The 18,210-nt window shown below is 39.2% G+C and overlaps 1 protein-coding gene across 2 annotated transcripts in view; it reads right to left on the bottom strand.

Moving 5' to 3' along the window:
- The window catches only part of dnah5l (dynein, axonemal, heavy chain 5 like), a 362,555-nt gene that overhangs the window by 139,713 nt on the left and 204,632 nt on the right, over window positions 1-18,210 (bottom strand). For both annotated transcript variants that reach the window (XM_043690231.1, XM_043690232.1), the window contains 6 exons: window positions 12,621-12,827; window positions 11,984-12,313; window positions 10,314-10,520; window positions 7,215-7,457; window positions 5,130-5,284; window positions 1,853-2,517 (listed from right to left, as the gene is read on the bottom strand). In XM_043690231.1, coding sequence (XP_043546166.1) covers window positions 1,853-2,517; window positions 5,130-5,284; window positions 7,215-7,457; window positions 10,314-10,520; window positions 11,984-12,313; window positions 12,621-12,827 — 1,807 coding nt within the window. The remainder of the gene's footprint in view (window positions 1-1,852; window positions 2,518-5,129; window positions 5,285-7,214; window positions 7,458-10,313; window positions 10,521-11,983; window positions 12,314-12,620; window positions 12,828-18,210) is intronic.

The raw sequence follows: 18,210 nt of genomic DNA, 5'->3' as shown, positions 1-18,210 counted from the left end.
CTGAGCCACCCCACCAAGACCCCTAATCCTATAACTAGCTGGGTGTTTCAGCATGGTGGGAGCTGGTGCAGTTCCTGCAATTGTCTTCTGGGACTAAAGAATTGCCAACCATCGGATTGTCTGTTAACGACATCCTCCCCAGTTTGAATGCAAAGCTTGGACCCAGTGTTAAATTACTGAGGCAGCACTTTGAATCGTGGGGAGGTTTCCCTGTCCTTGACAGTTTAGATGAAGTTGGGTCAGCTCTGCTGTCATGCTAACATTTCTGTCCTAGCCCAGCCACAATGCTCCAGCAAAGCCCAACAAGATTAGATCAGATTAGATTCCCTACAGTATGGAAACAGGCCCTTTAGCCCAACAAGTCCACATCAACCTTCTGAAGAGTAACCCACCCAGACCCATTCCCCTACCCTATATTTACCCATAACTAATGCACCTAATACTATGGGCAATTTAGCATGGCCAATTCACATAACCTGCGCAACTTTGAATTGTTGGAGAAAACCAGAGCACCCGGAGGAAAAACACGCAGTCGGGGGAGAATGTGCAAACACAGACAATCGTCTGAGGCGTGAATCATACCAGGATCCCTGGTACTGTGAAGCAGCAGTGCAAACCACTGAGCCACCATGCCGCCTGGAGGAACAGCACCTCATTTTCCACACAGGCACTTTACAGTCATCAGGACTCAACATTGAGTTCAACAACTTCAGACTATTTACACTGTCTTCAACTTCACTTACTGTCGTGTGCAAGTGCACTATAGTTCAAATGGAGTTGAGATTACAGAGCTGTGACAGAGATTACAACATGCTGCATGTCTCCTGTTGAATGCATGAAGATAGTAACTTGCTTTCCAGGACAATGGTTCAGTCACCAGAATTACAACAATACTGCCTCATGCTATGAATAAGCTTAAATCCTATATTCACCAGACTTCATGCCAAATTTGATATCCCAATCTGAGTCTGAGTAAAGATTGGGGTACAGACACACCCTGACCTCACATCTTTAATGTATTTTCTGAGCTGAAATGTCACCTTTTTTATATATAAAACCTTTACTTATCTTGAGAATGTAACTTGAAAGAAATTCTGGGATTTACATATTAATGAACCAAAATCTGTAACCCATTCGAAAAGATGAAAGACTTAAAAACAATCAAGGTTTGTTAAGTATATCATTTTACTTGCATGATATTGTAATCTTTTGCAATAAATCCTGTGTCTTATGTCCTGCTTCACAACCACCTGAAGAAGGAGCAGCGGCCCGAAAGCTAGTGCTTCCAAATAAACCTGTTGTTCTATAACCCGGTGTTGTGTGATTTGTAACTTTGTCCATCCCAGTCCAACACCGGCTCCTCCACAACATAAAGTGAAGACTGAAAATACAGCCACTCATGAACTATATTGATGCTAAAAGATCGATTGGATGATTAGTTATCCCTTTGGGGTTGGCTTTAATTTTTATTTCTCTTGTTAACCATCACTGTGGCTAGAACCTTTCAGAGAATCCATCTTGTAGGTGTAATCCAACTGCACAAAGTGTTTGGTAGGCACCTGTACATTTATATAATCAGCAAATCTGGTGCATCCAATAATATCTGATAATGTAAAATGGTATCCTGTACATAGGGTCAAACTAACAAGAGATTAGCAAGCTTCCTTTATATATCCTAAAATTTAATTAGACTGAATCAACTCATGCTCCCCTTATCAGTTTTCATAATCAATAAAAATAACACAAGCAAGAAATCAAACTTCAGTGACACAGATAAATGGTAGGATTGACTATGACTTGATAATTGCAGTACATTAATATTGGCACACTAATTAAATAGATAAGTCTGTACCTGTCTTCATTCGGTTTGACAGCATTTCCACATAAGCAAACTTCTCTGCATAGATAGTTTTGTAGCCTCCAATAAAAGATAAGTAAGACTTGGGAGTCACATAGGTCTGGCGCCTAAATCGTTCAAAGTATTCAACACATTTTTCTGCTACAGTATCCTGAAATGTTCCCATAGTATTCACAACACTCTGCTTTACTTGTGCTGTGCATTCTATCTTGTAAGGTGCTAAGAAATGTTGCGCAACTGCAATGAGAGCATCTTTGGGCCAACGCTGAAACCAGTCCATCGTGCAACCAGAGATCAGACCAGGAAATTTCATTGCACGAGTACGAAATTTCTCTCCAACAGGAGAAAAACAAAGAATCACATGCAAATTGCTACGCACACGTGAAAGGAAGTAATCGTAGAGATTTTCAACAGTTGGGGGCCGTCTTGGATACTCCTTTTTCATTACTGGAATTAAGTCTTGGGTAATTTCATCAATTTCATCTCGAGCAAAGAGGTTTGACACCTCGCCTGAGGCTAGAACATTGTTCATGTATTCCAAGAAGGCCTCATCTTTGATTTCATTATCTGTAAATATGAATGCCACACCCATTCCTTTTTGTCCAGCTGTACGATACAGAATCTTCAGATCATCCATAAGATTACTTGTATTGTAAGTTCTAAAACAGAAATAAGATATTTAATAATGTCAAGTTTACACTTACACCGCACTTGCTTGTAACAGCGGAAGGCATTGGATATGGTCGACACCTTGCGAGCTCCTACGTGCAGATCTAAGTTTCCTATTTGCTACAATCGTTCTACCTATTAGTTACTATCTATGCTACTTAACTATGTGAGCTGCCTGTACTGCTTGCAATTCAAAGCTTTTCACTGTGCCTCGGTACACACGACAATAAATTCAATTCAATTCACAGTAATTATCATTTCTTTACCGTAAAGATTGCTCCAAGCCATTTCATTAACAGACATATGGAAAACAGAAACCAAAAGACAGAGATGTTACAAATGGCAAATTAATGTTTGGTCAAAGTTTTATAGAATACTGAATAAAATGGAGATAGGTCCAAGGGTTTACAAAGGCAAGTGCATGGAGCAAAGCATTTATATAATCAAGAATGGACAGGTTTAGAATAGAAATGTACACAAGAGATAAGTGGTTCAGTGAAAAATAAATAAGCAGGTGGAAATAGATGTCACCATCAAACATGGCACATGTCTGGTGAGTTAGGGCAACTGGAATATGACTTGTTTGATCTGTTCAAAGCTAACTGACAATTTATTTGTATAATAGATTGATCCATCAGGATGTAAGTAATGAATGCTTATTTGGTAATCTTTTCTAATCTTTAGCTGTACTTATTGCTCTGACTGCACTAATAATCTTATTTATTTTCCATGCAGAATTATGTGACCACAGCATCAATGAACTTTACTTGTTACTGTGGAGAGAAAGCAGATTGACAAGTAACATTTGTGGCATACAAGTGTCAGGTAATGACCATCCCCAACAAGAATCTAACCATCGCCCTTGGCATTCACTATATTCCCACTATCAACATCCTGGGTGTTAACATTGACCAGAAACTGGACTGAATGAACCATATAAATACAGCAGCTGTAAGTTAAAATCTGAGGCTATGAAACTGCAGTAAGTAACTCTCTTCCTGACTCCCCAAAACCTGTCCATTATCTATAAGGCACAAGGAGTGTGATGAAATATTCCCCACTTGCCTGGATGGGTGCAGCTCCTACAACACTCAGAAAGCCTAACACCATTCAGAACAAAGCAGCCTGCTTAATTTGCATCACATCCTCAAACACTCACTCCCTCCACCATCGGCACTCAATAACAGCAGTGTGTACTATCTACAAGACACACTGCAGAAATTCTCCAAATATCCTCAGACAGTACCATTCCAAACTCACAACCACTACCATATAGAGATATAGGGGAGCAGATACATTGGGAACATCACCATCTGAAAATCCCCCTCCAAGCCATTGACAGTTCCTATTTGGAAAAAAAAAAATTACCATTCCTTCAGTATCCCTGGATTAAACTCCTGGAACTCAACACTTTGATGGCATAGTGGATCTATTTACACCAAGAGTTCTGCAGCAGTTCAAGAAGGAAGCGCACAATACCTTCGCAAGGGTAACTCAGGATGGGCAACAAATAGTGGCCCACTAGCAATTCCTACATCCTACAACCGAAAACCTTTGAAACATGAGATGATATTGAGCCTAGTTCAAAATAAATGCAACACATCCTCTAGCATACACACACCAGATGATACCTTCTTGAGGCCTTTGTCTGAAGGTAGGTCTGACCTTTAGTGCTGCAATCTTCACCAAAGCTAGGGAAAACAGTAGGTGCTGAGTCTGCCTCAACTGGAGCAGTGATCAAACCCCAATCTGTTGGCACCACTCTGATCCACAACTGCAGTTCACCTAACTGGAGCCCCAAGGAATCTCGTTTGCTGTTGTCGCATAAACCTTGACATGCATGTCAAAGCCTGGAGCTACAGGCAGTGACAGTTGAGGCTCACAATTTCTTTTCACCATATGACTGACCAGGATTCTTTCTCACTGTTAGCACCTAGCTTTAGCATATGTTGGAATTAATTGCAAGTTGACACTCAGCGTTTTTGACCTTGTCGTGAACCACCTCCCTTGGCCATCAGGTCCTGGAGTAAGACTTGACATTTGAGCTTTCAGCTCAGAGGGAGGCATGCTACCCAATGAAACACGTGACGTTTAGTACTACTGAGGCCAACAGTTAGACACATAAATTAATGGTCACAGGTAGAACCTAATCTTGCATCAACTCTGTTGTGAGTGAAGCGATACAAAGGAGGTAATTTTTTTTTATTCATTCATGGGATGTGGGCATCATTGGCTTGGCCTGCATTTACTGCCCATTCCTAATTGCCCAGAGGGCAGTTAAGAGTTAAACATATTGCTGTGGGTTTGGAGTCATATGTAGGCCCGACCAGGTAATGATGGCAGTTTTCCTCCCAAAAGGGCTGAGTGAACCAGGTGGGCGTTTCCTGACAATTCATAGTTATCATTAGACTCTTAATTCTATTTTTTTTAAAACTGAATTTAAATTCTACATCTGTCGTGGCGAGATTAGACTCCAGGTCCCCGAGACATCATCTGGGTCTCTGGATTTACAGTCCAACAATAATACCATTAAGCTACTGTATCTCCTTGCAAATGTGACAAAGCTAATGGATTAATAATAAATACTGCAAAACAGCTTTACCTTGTGAGTACAATCTGAAAGCTTTGATATCCTGCAATATATGAAGCCAGTCTAGTAAGGCTCTGTTTTCCAGATCCACCAACTCCTACCAGCAAGGCATTTCCTTGTGGAGTCCGAATGATACGGGATATCTTCATCAAATGTATCATGGCATCCTTATAGCGACAAAGAATTACATTTGCAAATTAGAACAAAATAAATATACAATGTGTCATCTAAATGAAAGCTTACCAGCTAAGCCCACCACCCACAAGTTCCCCTCCAAGCCATTCAACATCCTGCCTTGGAAATATATTGGTGCTGTTATTCCTTCACTGTCATTGGGTCAAAATCTGGAAATTCCCTCCCTAACAGCATTGTGGATCTACCTACAATATGTTGACTGCAGCAGTTCAAGAAGACAGTTCACAACCTCCTTCTCAAGGGCAAGTAGGGACGGACAATAAATGCTGGCCAGCCAGCAATGCCGGCATCCCATGAGAAAATTTTAAAAATCAGAATTTCAAATTTCTAATCCAGTTCATAGCCTGACATAACATTACCAGGTCTTGTTTGACAAATAGTGCATTCTTACAATATACTAGATTGGTACTTGAGCAAGGATAAATACCCTCAACACATAGTAAAAGGCATAAATGCTAAAAATGTTGGTGTGTGTTGGAAAATTACAGCAGGCACATTTGTCTCTGAAAATTGAAAAGTCAGCTTAGAATGTCTATTGTAGGGCCTTCATCATAAAGCTCATAAGTATAATAACCCATTTAATTTCAGCTTCATTAACTCCATGGTGAATGTGCCTTTAAGATTCACCAGTGGTCCAGTAATGGAACTGGCCAGTCAGTGTGAAAGGAAATGAAAGGACAAAAGAACATGTAATCCTCAGAGACATCACAGAAAATGTACCAGAAGCAATTGGGCTGCTTATCTGCTATCAGTTTAACAATTGCCTAGTCTGGATATTCTGGGAATGAATGGAAACCTATTCGTTAAATCGGCAATTGCAAATATAAAATGCTTCCAAGAAAAGTTCTATTATTGATTCTTAATCTCTAGTCCTTTATGATATTAGACATTCCAGTTTACATTACTGGACCATATGGACAGTGAAAAAAATTGTTAATTTTATATTTACTGAATGTTGTAAAAATATAGTAAATAAACCACCAAGGGTTCTGCTGTGATTGCATAGGAGAAAGTAGGCACTGCACATGCTGGAGATCAGAGTCGAGATGGTGGTGCTGGAAAAGCACAGTAGGCCAGGCAGCATCCGAGAAGCAGGAGAATCGATGTTTCAGGCATAAGCCCTTCATCAGGAATGAGGCTTGTGGGCTGGAGGGGTGGGAGGGGAGGGGGCTAAGAGATAAATGGGAGGCGGGGTGAGGCTGGGGGGAAGGTAGCTGAGAAAGCGATAGTTAGATAAAGGCGGGAGAGAAGGCGATAGGTTGGAGAGGAGGGTCGAGCGGATAGGTGGGAAAAGTAATGGATAGGTCAAGAGGGCGGTGCCGAGTTGGAAGCTTGGGACGAGGATAAGATGGGGGGGGTGAGAATGAGGAAACTGGGGAAATCCACATTAATCCCATGTGGTTAGAACATAGAACATAGAACAATACAGCACAGAACAGGCCCTTCGGCCCACGATGTTGTGCCGAACATTTGTCCTAGCTTAAGCACCCATCCATGTACCTATCCAATTGCCACTTAAAGTTCGCCAATGATTCTGACTCTGCCACTCCCACAGGCAGCGCATTCCATGCCCCTACCACTCTCTGGGTAAAGAACCTACCCCTGACATCTCCCCTATACCTTCCACCCTTCACCTTAAATTTATGTCCCCTTGTAACACCCTGGGTCCAAAATGAACTCCCCTTCTGGTTTTTAACTTTCCAACAATGTTATTACAGTCTTTGTAAAATCAGAGCCCACAAACAGATGGAGTGAAGGAAATACATACCACCACTCCACACTTAAAGGGAAATAAATTAAATCACGATCTGCTTATAGATGAGTGATGAGCATAGGAAGAGACATTTATTTTAAAACACACAATAAGTCCATGACATGAGGAGATACACTATAAGCCAATACCTTGAAAAATACCAAATCCATCACTGCACCTCTGATGGCTTCATTATACTGCTCCATGCATATTTGAAGGCGCTCGGCCAACTGATCAAATGATGAAATTGGCTCATAAATTTTAGGAGCTTCTAGTTCCATGTCATCCGGCTCATCTCCTGTGGGCTCTGGAGCATCACGCAAGAAATCAACAAAGAACGCTTCTTGCTGAAAATGTGTTAAAATATCATCACCATGATCCTCTGAAGCAATCTATGTAGAAACAAACTATATTAGTAATGCCAATTTCATAAATGGGTGATAAATTACAATTTATAAGATTACAAGAAACCCCATGTATGAACCATAACTAGTCTGTAATTGAAGCAAATTTGACTTTAAGCCTCAGCTTTAAGCCATCAATAATGAGATAGCCTGGTTCAGCTCTTTGGTTGGAGAAGTTGATGAACTGACTTGCTTTTACATTTACACAGTATCCTATGGGAGGGGTTGGCAGCCAATGGTGTGATAAAGGTAGGGATTCAACTACAGCAACAGTCAGCCAGAGAATTTTTGCTAACCCTGAGTCCACAAATGTAACGACTGAACATTTTTATGCTACTTTCTGAGAGACCTTATGTGGTCTTTTTAAAGATTGCTGGTAGGATACACAATGCTGATGCTTCTAATCATTGCATATTTGGTCCATTTATACCTGAATTTACACCTAATATAGAATCAAATCCATGCAAAGTGCCTGCATGGGATTGGTGTAAATGTTGCCTATCACACCATGGAATTCAAATATCATTTATTGACTTTACATTAAGATGGCAATGAGTTGAATTTCCTTCAAGTGAGTTTGTGCTGGTTTTGATTTTGTCACAAACATTTCCCCTGTCATGTTGTGCACATTTTGGCTATATTGTAGAAACAGCATTGTGGTAATGCTGGTATATTACAGTTTTATTTTCTGGACCTTTTCAAATATGGCCCGACATCAGGTACAACCCTTGACTTAGTGTGAAAGAAAGCATTCACATAAAAAGTAGATTAGTGTAATGTAATGCAACAATGCTCAGATAAATTCAAAGTGAAAGATTCAACCAAAACATCTCATTCAAATGTTCTGTTAATCTGAAATGTTTGGAGAGACATAAATGACATTAATTCCAATTTGGAACTGAAGACTGTGAAGATATATTTCCATGTTAAGCCCAATAATAAGACAATGCACCAAATTGTCTCACATTACACTGCTGTAATGTACTCATCAATCTTTTACCTTAACAAAAAATTATACTGAATATTAAATATCAATTGTTATGCTTCACTAAAGTATTGTACTATTCCATCATTCCCAGAGCTGTCACAAAAATAAAGATTTTAAGAAGTATGCAAATTTCCCCAATTTATCTGTCTTTTAGACCCAAGTTGTCAGAGGAACAGAGAAGGCTTCCAGACTTAACAAAAATTACTCTTTCTTACAAGTAATTGGCGTAGATAAACAGTAATGAACCATCAGCATATAACTCCACTGGTTAAAACCCTAATCGCTTTATAAACTCCCCAATTCAAATGCAGAGAGAAAAAAAAACATAGATGTTGTGGATGGAGAAAAAAAGAATTGGGAAAATCATTTCATTTGTCTCTGTTCACACAACATGCTTGTGGTGCATGTACGGGATGAACTGCCAGAGGAAGTGATGGAGGCTGGTATAATTAGAGCATTTAAAAGTCATGTGGATGGGTATATGAATAGGAAGAGTTTAGAGCAGGGGTGGGCAATTAATTCTTCCAAGGAGTACACATGTGTTGGAGGACCGAACCAACAATAAGTTGAACATAATTCTGCTCAGTATTAATTTTCTCCCATTGTAAAAAGTGCTAAATTATATAATTTTGCACTGAAACTTATAATCAAAAGAATAAGGATATTCTGTTACAATAAAGATATGAAATTGTGGAGTTGGTCAAATATAGAAGAAATAAACAGTATAAACAATAATTTCAGTATTTCATTTTATTTTTAATATGTTAATCTCACAAATCAATAATGAAAAGTTGTTTCATTATTGTTCAGTATTACAAACAACAAACAACTCTATACAAAAAGCAATAAATGCCACACAAATTCCCAGCTCAGCAAACAGAACCACCACAACAACAAGCACCCGAGCTACAAATCTTCTCCCAAACCTTGAGGACTTATACACTTAACGGTAAGGGCCTGGGGAATGTGGGTGAACAGAAAGACTTTGGAGTGCAGGTTCATAGTTCCTTGAAAGGGGAGTCGCAGGTAGATAGGATAATGAAGACGACATTTGGTATGCTTTCCTTTATTGGTTAGAGCATTGAGTACAGGAGTTGGAAGATCATGTTGCGGCTGTACAGGACATTGGTTAGGTCACTTTTGGAATATTGTGCACAATTCTGGTCTCCCTCCTATTGAAGGATGTTGTGAAACTTGAAAGGGAGCAGAAAAGATTTACAAAGATGTTGCTAGGGTTGGCGGATTTGAGCTACAGGGAAAGGCTGAATAGTTGGGGCTGTTTTCCGTGGAGCATCGGAGGCTGAGTGGTGACCTTATAAAGGTTTATAAAATCATGAGGGGCATGGATAGGGTAAATAGACAAGGTCTTTTTCCTGGTGGTCCAGAACTAGAGGGCATAGGTTTAGGGTGAGTGGGGAAAAATTTAAAAGGGACCAAAGGGGCAACGTTTAGACACAGAGGGTGCTGCATGTATGGAATGAGCTGCAAGAGGAAGTGGGGGAGGCTAGTACAATTAGCATTTAAAAGGCATCTGAATGGACATATGAATAGGAAGGTTTTAGAGGGATATGGAGAAAGTGAGGACTGCAGATGCTGGAGATCAGAGTTGGAGAATGCTGGAAGTCCTGATGAAGAGTTTATGCTCAAAACATTGATTCTCCTGCTCCTTGGATGCTGCCTGACTGGCTGTGCTTTTCCAGCATCACACTCTCTGACTTTAGAGGGATAAGGGCCAAGCACTGGCAAGTGGGACCAAAGGGTTTGTTTCCGTGCTGTACATCTCTATGACTCTATGAACCACCTAATCTCTTCAAAAGCCCTTTTACAGCAGAAGAGAAGAAAAAGTATTGCCAAACCTTTTTCACTATATTCTCAAACCAGTCCTTGTCCTGCTTGTTGGTAAATCTATCTGCAATAACACGAGTGCATTCATGATGAAACAGCGACACTAGCACATCAGGAGACTGGCAAATTTCAGATGTAACAGTTAGGATTCCCTGCCAAATACGACTAAGATCACGGAGGTTGAAAATATAATGGAATTTGGCCGGAGTGGGCAACATCTGCAAAACAATATTTGAAACAGATTAATTTAAAAGATGACAGGAATGTGTAAATGCACAATGAAAGCAATGAACCCTCAAATCTGCTTCATCATTGGAGAGCTACTATTTCACGAGTCATCTTTGGCATTCTTTTCAACTGGTCATTAAATATCTATTCCTCATGGTGAATTTTCAATATGCTATACCTCTTCGAGAGGTTTTAAAATATTGCCTTCCTATTTATGTCACTCACAAAATGAATGAATGAGACTCAGAGAGTTATCTTGATTAGAATTTGTACTGGTGCCAGAAATAGCAGAAACCTAGCACACTGACAAGGCAAATTTGAAAATCACAGACACAATATGCCCTAGGGACCACTGAAGTACCCTGCTGCCAACACAGACTTAGAAAATCATTACAAAAATTGCAAGGCCATGTTCCCATGTCATCAATTTGGCTGCATACCCCTCCACCCAGAGAATTTAAAATAGGACATGATTTCACCAAGGTCACACCAGTCTCCCAAATTATGGAAGGTAAGTGGACAGGGGAATCAACAGCCCACCAGCGATTGTGAAATAAATAAAATTAATAAATTTAGCTTGTTAATGACCCGTTCACCTGCAATTTTTCACTGCTTGCTCCATTTCTCAGGCATCAGATGTTAAATGGTTTTGGAGATTTTTAGTACAGATGCTCAGGGGACACAGAGGTGGAAGCCACCACAATCAGGCTCGAGTATAGCAGCAAATTCTACTGGGGAAAGTGGCAGCATCTTTTTTTTTTAACTGAAGCTTTTAATGAAAAATAACAAGATTCAGAGGGTAAGAGGTCTTTAAATTTGTAGCTGCAGCTGACTTGCTATTTCTGACATAAACCCACTCTGCAGCATGACATATCAGCCTGGCCTCCTTAGGTTTACAAGCCTCCCTTCAAACCACTAACTGGCTACTCTTACACTGAGCTGTCATTAATTGGCCATTTGCACTTAAATGGATAGGCTGACGTAGCTGAGGTAGGAGTGAGTCGACCACTTACTTTCCATTCTGTCTCCTTCACCCCACCAGAAAATGTAAAATCCAGCCATGGTCTACATTCCCGTCTCCACACTTTTGTTCATTTTTAAATCACCCTTGATCCTATGCTCTGGAATTCCCTCCATAAAATTCTCTGCCTTTCTCCACATTCAAAAATAAATCTTCATAAACTGCCTCTTGACCAAGTTTTCTATGCCTTTTCAAATCTTTCCCCAACTCAGTTAGCACAATTTTCCTTGCACTTATTGTATTTGCAAAGCATTTTAAAATATTCATTTTTTGTTAAAGACACAATGTAAATTCTCTCTTAGGTAATTCCATTTCTATTGCTCTTCTCTTTGTGCTCCATTTTTTTCTTCTATTTCTCAGCCTTAACCAACTGAGTTCCTCTGCATGTGTACTATCCTACACGGTAGTCCATGATGTTAGCATTTAACATACCTTCAGCTTGACAGCCTGCCAAAGTTTGCGTGTGGTTGGTACTAAAGCTGAGGCCAGTTTGCAAATCTCAACAGGGAAGCCACGTTGCTCACAAAAATAGCCGCTTGCAATAGTTCTGAATATTTTATCAATGGATGCATTCGATGGTAGTGCACAGTTATAAACTGTGAACTGTCTTTTAAGCCGTTGAGGAATGTCATTTCTGCCACCACCAGGATGAATCATAGCAGCAACAAATTGTACATCAACAATGTTGGTGAACTCTCCAGGTTTTTCAAGATTGTAGAAACCCTTCTGTTCCATTAGCTGTCGGACAATCTCATTGGTTATCTGTTTAATGAATAGAGAGTTAACTTAGGCACGTTTTGTGCAATGTGCTGAGAAGGATGTCTTTGCAAAACCTTTTGCTTACTTAAACTTTAAAGAAAAACAGTAAGAATCCAATAATATTTGCAAATGAATGTACTAGTCACTCATTTTAAGCAGACAAGACTAGTCAGACCAGTATGTCGCATTCACCAGTTTTACTGGTTTTTACTTCTGGAACGTTAGTTTTTTAAAAATTATATCAAAATGTGCACAAAAGAAATTTAGTTAATTCAAATTTTTCACGGTCTTATCTAAAGAACAGATTTACCTGATCACCCCATTCATTGATCACTGGCATATTAATATCATCAACAAACACGGTCATTTTTTTGCCACTAGGTGGACCATAGGTTGTACCCATTCGTTTATCTACGTAACTTTCGATGCTCCGTTGGAACATATTTGGCATTGTGGCAGAGGAGAAGTTCAAACTCTTAGTTGCATGGATTTCAGGATCATACTTGCTCATGTAGCCCTGCAATTTAATGTGCAATATCCATGTTGATACCTCAGATACAATTCAGAAACATAAGAATCATTAAAGTAAATTATAAATTATAACACAGGTCGTAAATGATAACACAAATTCTCTTGGGCTATCTAAATGTGTAGTGAAATTGAATTGTAAAAGGACCACTTATCTTGTTGAAAAGATTGAGGAAGCAAGTGTTGATGTTTATTATACTAGTTATGTTATGTTTAAGATTTTTTTGAATAATTTAAATACCAAATCATAAACTGTAGAACCTCCGTTATTCCTAACTTGACAATCCATTAGGTATTTTTCAATTGTAGTCACAATTGTAACACAAAAAAAAATCAACTGATATAACACCTTTCACAACTCCAGAATGTTCTAAATTGCCTTGCAGTTAAATAAGCACTTTCCAAGTAAACTCACTGCTGAAATGTAAGCAACATGGTAGCTAATTGCACAAGGCACCTGAAACTGGGGTAAAATCTCAATAACCTTGAGTCGTGCAATGTCAATACAGGGATAAATGTTCATCAGAATACCAGTATTGTTTGCTATTCTTTGAAATAGGATAATTTAAATCAATTTGGAAAGCAAAGTGGGGTGGGTCCTCGATTTCATATCTGATCCAAATATATTACAGAGCTGAAATAATAGCCTGGATTTAATGTTCAATTCCCTAAAATGGGAAGCTGAAGATGACGCAACAGTAAATTTAAGGTCTATCAAACAAGAGTGAGATCAGTAACCAAATTAACTGCTTTAGTGCTGTTGCTTGAGGATCAGATGATACCCAGTAAGATTACCAGGAGAGCAAAAACAGAAATTGCTGGAAAAGCTCAGCAGATCTGCAGCATCTGTGGAGTGAAATCAAAGTTAACATTTCAGGCCCGTTGATCCTTCCTGAGAACTGATGGTAGCTAGGAAAACATCAGTTTTAATGCAGAAGATAGGATGCAAGGAGGAGTAAGGAGTAAATGAGAGGTGGGGATAGAGCTCAAAGAGAGACAAGAACAGTTGGATAGACAAAAGAGGGGATAACTGGCTAGGAGGGCAAATAGCTGTTATAGGAGACTGTTAGTGGCTAACAACGGATTATGTGTCATAGCAAATTGAGTGATAACAAGGCCTGGTGTTTGGGGGTGGGTTCTAGGACATAAAATAATTCAAACCCTAAAGTTATGACACTCAATATTGAGTTCAGGTGAACACCGTTGCTCTTCTTTGAATATTGCCATATGCTGCCATTTGCATACAGCAGAGAGATTAACTTTGACCTTAGAATATTGTCTCATATGAAAGATCCATTTTCTGACAGTGCAGTACTGTGTGAAAACAGAGATAATATGTTCAAGTCTTCAGGCAGCTTCAATTCACAATTTTCAGGGCTTAGTACCAAGCCAAGGTTGACACCTGATTCCAAAAACTAAGCGCATGGCCAAACCTGGACAGTGAATCAATCTTCTCAGAGAACTATCTGCTAATGACTGACAATCTGAAGAAAGGGAAATTTCGTGTCTTGATTTTCTTTTCCAACTTCTTTTATTCCTTAGCCAGAAAGACAAAGCAGACCTGAAGTGCACTCTATGCTACATGAATTGAGCTACCAGGTTTTCAGATTTATGATTATTAGTTGAATCCAGATTGTTTAATGCAGCTGGAGAAACAGTTACAGTTTAATATTAAGGTTAATGATCTATTCAATGGCTTCAGTGTGAACAGTTAAAATGCCAACAGGAATGGATCTCTCTGGGAGATGCTAGTTCTTGGTTGGGCACAATCATGATTTGAGCAGTTCTTCCTGTACCATGTAGACACCTCTTCCCTGGTTTGTTGCCATGAAGTTGAGGGTTGTCTTGACTTTCCAGGGATGATTGAAAGGCAAGACTTGACTCAGTTACCAGATTACTATTGGTAATATTTGCAGTCAACCATTAGGTGCACTATCAGGGTCTGTATAATGTCCTAAGATTGTAGGGCATCGAATGTGATCCAGTATAGGCTCTGAGATTGCAGACACATGCATTGGAAAAGTCCTATGTCAGTGGGAGTGTTTCATTGGGTGCCAGCTGGTGGTGCTCTTCGAGGACAATGATTTTGTCGAGATTGTAACAAGGTCGGCCATGTGGACATCATAGAATATGAATTTCCTGATTGGGGCTGTTAATGTGATTCAATCAGGGAGCCCTGGCTGACATGATATAAACAGGCATGTCACATATTCTGCTCACACTGAGACGTGGCTCTGGGAGAGCTTTCCATATATAAATAAAGGGAGACTTGATGATAGGAAACCAGTCTCCATAGAGTTATTTCAGATTTAACCATGACATCAAAATTTCAATGTATCCTAAACCAAGGAGCCATTCAAGTTGTGTTCGGCTTAACATTCCATTAGTAATCCCTGCACCCTTCCAGATGTTGCTGTTTACCACATTTGTGAAAGATGTGGTGGTTCCTGAACCAAATTGAGCATCAGTAATCTATTATTGGCTGGATCAACAGGTGGTATTTCAGAGGGTCACAGAATGCTTGATAGGCCAAATGGCCTCTTTCTGCACTGTAAGGATTCTATGATTCGATTCTGTGATTCTAGACCGGGGGAGAGAAGCAGCGGGTAGTCTGTTGGCCCTGCTGGTAGTGGGTGGCAGACACTAGATTCCACATGAGATTCACTCTCATCATGAACATATTAGCTCCAGTTTACTGGAGTGCTGCTAGTAAGACAATGCATGGCCAAGATGATGCCAAGGTATTTTACTGTTGCATGATGGGATAGTTGTGAGCAGCAGAACCTATTCCTCAGCCTTTAAATTAGAACAAAATGTTAGTCTTGGCAGCATTTGGATGAAGATATTTAAAGTAGACTTCCAGATGTTGTACACCTTTAGGTCCATTCCAGCCTCAAATATATTGGTAAGGAAAGAAAACGAAATCAATAATATGTGCTCCACACCATCTTAATAGACCTCAACAGGTCTCCAGGTGTGTGAGATTCATGAAATCAGCAACACTTCAAGCTGTCCAGATATTCACAGAATCAAAGCATATAAAAATAACTGGGAAATGTGCAACGATATAGCTCAAGAATATAAATTGTTGTTATTGTCACACTTGTAAGTATTTTAACACAAGCTCTAAGAGACATTAATGCACATTCCATTATCATAGATTGTTTAAGCACAATTTTAAGTGGATTTTAAAAGTATTTCTTATTAGCCATTTGGTAGCATAAAACCTCAGTATCGCTGAAGAAAGACATAATTTGTCAAAATGTTTGTCTTGGGCTCAAGACAACTTGCAAGAAATATTAATGTGAAGAAAAAAAAACAATATTTATACTGAATGACAGAGGTGTCCTGATTGTATGGTAAATGGTCTCAGATTGGTTAAGCAATTGTCATGGAGAATGCACTGGATAATGATGACTGGTAATTAACATCCAAACTTTGTTCAAATTTTAAACAAGGCAGGATGACTATAATTGGTCAAGCCATTCCCCTGCTAAATGAACAAGGGAGTGACTGTTACCTGTTGTATTGATTTGAAACAGGCACAGTGTATATACTGTTTATAAACTGTGTCCATTGCAAAGAACAAGGCCCTAGGTATTAATGTATGTAGCTTCCAGTATATACAAGCATGTCCCACCTCAAGACCAATAAACAATCTTAACATGGCGAGTCAGCATACTTCTTTGCATATTCAATGTTATTTGGTAGTAGTTGTACAATCGTGAAATCTCACCGCATGTTGGACACTATGTTTGAGCTTTGCAAGCACGAGCTGATATGTACAGTCAGGTGCTTGGTTGCTGCAAATGGCCAATGGGATAAGCTGTTTGATATGTTCCATCATTTTACCTGATTCATCCCAACACTAAAATTCATCTACCACATTATTCATTTGTACAATTAGTACAATATCTTTTTGGCTTGACGACAGAATTCTGAGTGGCAAATAGTCAAACTGTTACTGAATTATAGCAGCATGAAACAACTAGCTTCTCCTATTCCTTGAGGTAATTTCTGAGTTAATCTGAGAGAGACTGTACACTTTTCAGGACCATCAGTAACAGCATTAAGACAGTTCATGAGTTTGTATGATATACAGTGAGAAGCCCTATCATCTCAAATAGCATAAATGTTGTTTTCCCTTCATATTAATATTTTTGTGTATGGTTCCAACTGATGGTAAAATTGGGCAAGTCAAATCTCAGTGTGAAACCTAGCTTGATGGATTATATGTTTTATTTTTGTAATTTTGATTACCATGGTGGTAAATCACTTTACATAGTCACATGAGTCTGCCAACATACTTATAATAAAAGAGCATAAGTTTATTACATGGAAAAAAACAAGCTGTATATACATATGACAATTATGATAATCTTATCAAAAAGCAAATAGAAAGATTGAACCTTTTTTTTACACATAATGTCCTTTACAGACACTCTATCCCAGTGGTACATCTCTCCTATTTTCATTCTTTACTTTTTTAAACAACTAATAAAATTCAAGCATTTATTTTTGGTGACTCCCTGCACATTCATCAGATGTGAGACCCCTGTAGCACAAATTTGGAAGCTAATTTATTGATTTTTCTCATTGAACTGGAAGAAAAGACCAAGGCTTTTTTCTAGCCCTGCCTACTTGGCCTGCTAAAACAGCTTAAGACTTCTTTCCAGCTCAGATGGCCTAGAAACTGCCAAAAATAAACTTTTGCTGGTGTGGAGCTATTCTTCTGAATTAAAATTGCTTCTGGCCTCTGGCCTCTCTTCCTTTATATCATAAAAGCTCAATTATCTCACTTGGTGGCTTTATTAATTATTTGCTTAAGTCACAAAACTCCTTCGAAAAACTTTTGACACATGTTAAAAAAAATGAGATTTTATTCTTAATTTAAAGATGTCATCTTCACATAACTTAAAGCCAAAAACTGATTTATTTCTATTATAAATCTTCATCACTTGTATCTTGATGAATGTAAGACAAATAGCTTCAACAAAATGTGTCTTTTTTGTAGCAATATCTCTCATTAGTTACATTAGAATCATAGAATTTCATACAGTGTGGAAGCAGGCCATTCAGCCCATCGAGTCCACACTGACCCTCCGAATCACCCCCCGCCCACCTTGTCACTTTTAACCTGCAATGCCCCTGGCTACTCCACCCAACCTACACATCCCTGGACAGTAAGGGCATTTTAGCATGGCCAATTCATCTAACTTGCACATCTTTGGACTGTGGGAGGAAACCCAAGCACCCAGAGGAAACCCATACAGACACAGGGAGAATGTGCAAACTCCACAGAGACAGTCGCCTGAGGATGGAATCAAATGCAGGCTCCTGGCAAGGTGATGCCACCATGCTATCCATCATTC

The sequence above is a fragment of the Chiloscyllium plagiosum genome, chromosome 5, assembly GCF_004010195.1.
Source record: "Chiloscyllium plagiosum isolate BGI_BamShark_2017 chromosome 5, ASM401019v2, whole genome shotgun sequence".
Lineage (NCBI taxonomy): Eukaryota > Metazoa > Chordata > Chondrichthyes > Orectolobiformes > Hemiscylliidae > Chiloscyllium > Chiloscyllium plagiosum.
The sequence above is the reverse complement of the archived record's forward strand: the minus strand, read 5'-3'. Positions and strand labels throughout refer to the sequence as shown.